This window comes from Poromitra crassiceps (assembly GCF_964638095.1).
Source record: "Poromitra crassiceps genome assembly, chromosome: 1".
NCBI lineage: Eukaryota > Metazoa > Chordata > Actinopteri > Beryciformes > Melamphaidae > Poromitra > Poromitra crassiceps.
In genome coordinates, this window is record NC_139623.1 from 40,337,882 (window position 1) to 40,342,109 (window position 4,228).

At 42.6% G+C, this 4,228-nt stretch overlaps 1 protein-coding gene across 1 annotated transcript; it reads left to right on the forward strand.

Annotated features, from left to right (window-relative positions):
- Positions 1 to 2,563: 2,563 nt before the first annotated feature.
- LOC310775809 (putative nuclease HARBI1) lies at positions 2,564 to 3,589 on the forward strand (the record flags this gene model as incomplete). The annotated part of the gene is made up of 3 exons (XM_083635938.1): positions 2,564 to 2,776; positions 3,117 to 3,243; positions 3,353 to 3,589. The coding sequence occupies exons 1-3, from the start codon at positions 2,565 to 2,567 to the stop codon at positions 3,587 to 3,589; spliced, it is 576 nt and encodes a 191-aa protein (XP_083492064.1). The 5' UTR covers position 2,564.
- Positions 3,590 to 4,228: the final 639 nt, after the last annotated feature.

A 4,228-nucleotide genomic window follows, 5' to 3' on the forward strand; every position in this document is an offset into this window, starting at 1 on the left:
AAACGTTTATTTAGGAAACATAGTGGTCGGTAAATATTCGATAGGACCGGAATTTTGGAACATTACCGGCTGCACTGGCCGTCTCGGAAAATGTCTAGCGGAATCCCTGGTTTGGTTACACTCCACTGCGGAGAGGATAGGAGCTGACTGACTGATAGGCTATCAAACTTTTGTGGGGAGAAATACATTTAAAACTAGTCAGATATGACTAGTTGCCACTTGTAAAATAAATCACCCACAGTGATTGACGACGGTGCGACCAGTATTTTGACTGCCTCATAGCTAAAGCTGTTTCCTATCACATTTCTTGTTTTCATACATGCTACCGCGCCCCCCACACTCACACACTCACACTCTGGCTCTGTCTGTAACGCAAGGAAACTGAATATCACCTGATACCTGAATAGGTACCTGGTTAATTAGGTAGCTAATTTTAATAATAGGTGACTGAAAAATAACTAGTTTCAGACAGCCTAACGGTTTAAGGTAGCAGTTTTATCCTTGTCCTGTAGAGGGCAGTGATACGCCTAGTAACGTCTACACTGCCGGAAACTTGAATGAAAAAGAAGAAGAAGACGGGTTCACTGGTTCCTGAAGAACAGCGTTGACTTGAAAAGACTTGGCGGGTTCCAGACTGTCACACACACTTACCATGGAAGAAGAGGAGATACTTTTTATTTTTATTTGTATTATTATTCATTTTTATTTCAATGACCAGGCGGAGGAAGAGGCCGAAGAGGACAGAGTGAGGATGATACGTTTGAGGCGTTGGGCAGCACTTGCATCTACAGACCGAAACGAGGTAGGCCTAGCATTAGCATGACGCTAACGTGTTAGCGTTAGTTAGCGAAGTTGCTAGCTAACTTTATAAGGAAATTTAAAGAAAAAATATGATTGCCAATACTTGACCAACATGTCACCTTTTGTAACGGTTAAATGTGTAGGCTACATTTTGTTGACAAGCACAAGTGCGGTGTGGACGTGTTTCACTCATTTTCATTCATTCGTTTGTGTGGCTTACTGATTCACGCTAGTTGGTATCAGATGCTGGAATGCTCTGGTGTGGTGAAGTTAGTACCGGTATGCTATTGACTTGTGCCCAGGGTATAGGCCATTGCACCAACACATATTTAGCGGGTAAAATGTCTCAAAGACGAACTAGGATGCTATCTATAGGTGAACCACATCCCACACCATTCCCACATGACTGATAGCGACCAAGATAGTTTACATGATTCAATTCAATTCAGATCAATCACAGTTTAATAAATTATAACACAGATTGGTAAATTGAGGTATTAGGATTTAATACAATTGAAGACAGATGGGTACAGTAATTGATTAAACATTTAACATTGAAATGGTTAAATGTTCACCACTGTATACTTTGGTTAATATGTCACTCTTTATAGAATAAGATAATACCATAAATAGACATTTAAAATCACATGGCCCATTTTTATCATAGGAAATAAATAAATGTGTATGCATATGGCAAATAAATTATTGGTTGACATAAACGGCTTAAACTTTCAACAGATTTCATCAGTTTTAAAATGTACACCTCCCCCAACAGGAGATCTTGACCACCTACTGCCGGCTTAACATGCACGTGCCCCTTCTGCGCATATACTTTGACGGGGAGGACACACGTCCAGACTTCCGGCTCCACCGAGGCTCCATCCAGGGTTCGTACAAAGTGTTGAAAGATTGGGAAATATTTTATTTTAGTTCTTGAATTTTATTCGTATAAAGCTGTATGAATCCTGTCCATCACAGCCCTCCTCCAAACAATGGACCCTCAGCGGCACCATGGCTGGGGACCAGAGCTGGAAGTGCTGGTCTTCCTCTTTTGGCTGGCAGCTGGTGCGTCCTACAGGTAAGGATGGGGTAGTAAATTTTTACTGATATTAATTACATTTTCGGGCATACTGAACACTAAGACAAATTCCTCGTATGTAATCTTGCATATTGTGGCAAATAAATTCAATTCAATGGCTTAAAGATCTGTGAGTCTTTATCGATACCACTATCAATACTTTTCTATTATCTGGTGGAAAGACGAGTCGATAATACATTCGTAACATATTGCTTTTATCGCGTGACAGTCTCAATCTCCATCTGTACCTATAGGGTGACATCCAGGGCTTTTGACATCCCGCGCTCCACAGTCCACCTGCTGGTCCACCGGATGGCGGGGGAACTCCTCAGCGTTGCCCCTCAGGTGATCCGTCTGCCACAGACGGAGGAGGAGCACAGGGCAGTCGGCGATGGCTTCGCTCGCCTGGCCAGGCACCCAGTGTTCAGGAATGCCCGTGGGGCGATTGACGGCTGTCATGTTAGGATCAAGGCTCCTGGAGAAGAGGACGCGCAATGCTACAGGCAAGGCTTAAAGGAACACTCCGCCCATTTTCAACCAGCTTTGTATCATTAGAACATCAGTATTATATCAGAAAACTGTAAACTGCTTTGAAGTCGTTCATTTAGTTTGATATAATAATAATAATAATAATAATAATATTTTCTTGTGTTTCTTGCTTTAACCCCTGTACAGGAACAGAAAGATGTTTTGTTCCATCCAGCTGCAGGCGGTGTGTGACAGCAGGGGGCGGTTCATGGACCTCTATGTGGGATCACCGGGGTCGGTCCATGATGCAAGGGTGCTGCGGCGAAGTCCCATCTACCGCTCTGCCTACCCTCCCCCTGGCACTTTCCTCCTCGGGGACAGTGGCTACCCCTGTTTGGAGCGACCACTGGCCCTTATAACTCCTTTCAGGTACACGATATCGGCAATCATATCGATATCAGCCGATGTTTTTTTTTTTACAAATCAGTATCGGTCAGAGGTTAATATCTGTTATCGTAAAAAACTTTTCACATTGAGAGGAAATAATGCAGGAAATCTATGATTTATGGGCTTTTCCAAAATGTTTTTCAAATAAAGACATGCATTACTTTTTCAAAATCAGTGTTTACATGTTTTTTCAGTACCGGTATATACCAAATTTGATTATCATGGAAATGTGTTTTTATATAGATCGTAAATATCGGCTATAACAGCAATGTTAATATCGGTATCAGCCAAAATGTTCATATCGGTGCATCCCTACTTTCAGGAGACCTGTCAGAGGTGTAGAGAGGGAGCGCTTCAACACCCACCATGCCAGGGCTCGCAGCATCATCGAGCGAGCCTTTGGAATGATGAAGACCCGGTGGAGAGCCATCTTCCTGCAGGCCCTGGAGGTAATTTTCTTTTTCATTGCTGACAAACTGTGAGAATGACAGCAGCAAGTGAGCAAATTCAAAGAAAATACTACATTATCCTTGAATTAATCTTTGCTTTCACTCTAAGGTACACTCCACCTTTGTTCCTGATGTCATCATGGCATGCGCCACGCTGCACAACATCTGCCTGGGAGTGGGTGACGTCATGGAGGAGGAAGATGTGCCAGACCCTGCTGAAGATGATGACGAGGGCGAGGCACAAGTCGCCGGAGAGATGAACGGGAACGGCCTGCGTGACCGTCTGTCAGCACAAGTTAGCGCTCTCCAGGGTGTGGTCGGTGGACATGGCTACGCACGGCACTGAGAACCCATTTTCAGTTGAGGGTTTTTTGTTTTGTGTACCCCTTGAGCTGTTTTGCCATGCGAGTAGTACCCCCTCACTTGTTTGTGTTGCTAATTCTCCTAAATTTGTTGTTACTATTATGTGTCTTTTCAACTGTGCTTTATCACAAAAAATGTTACCACAATCTGAGCAGCTGACGTGTTTCTTCCTAAGAACTTCACTGTTTTTCTGTGAGTCTAAACCTGAATAAGGTTCACTAGTTTCCATCCATTCTTCATCACTGTGTTCAGTCTCCGGTTCAGAAGAGTCTGAAGTCTTGTCATCACAAGTTGGTTGTAAATTACTAGCTGGATCTAAGATCCTGGCTGGTTCTGATACTCCACAGTCCTCTCCATCAGCTTATGTTTTCATCTGTTCAGTTGAGCTGCTGGCTAGAGGCTCTGCCTCTCTGTTCTCCTCAGTTTGGATACAAACCACAGGTGACCTTGTATTATTGTAAATAGTAATTCTTATTAAATTTGTTGTAAATAGTTTGTAAATGGGTTGTATAATAAACATGATTTAATCAGTTGCAATATTTGAGTTTCAGTTTGCTGTAATATTTGAAATTGAGCAATTTGCTGGTTTAACAAAACGTGTTTATTTTCCAAAACATGGTAG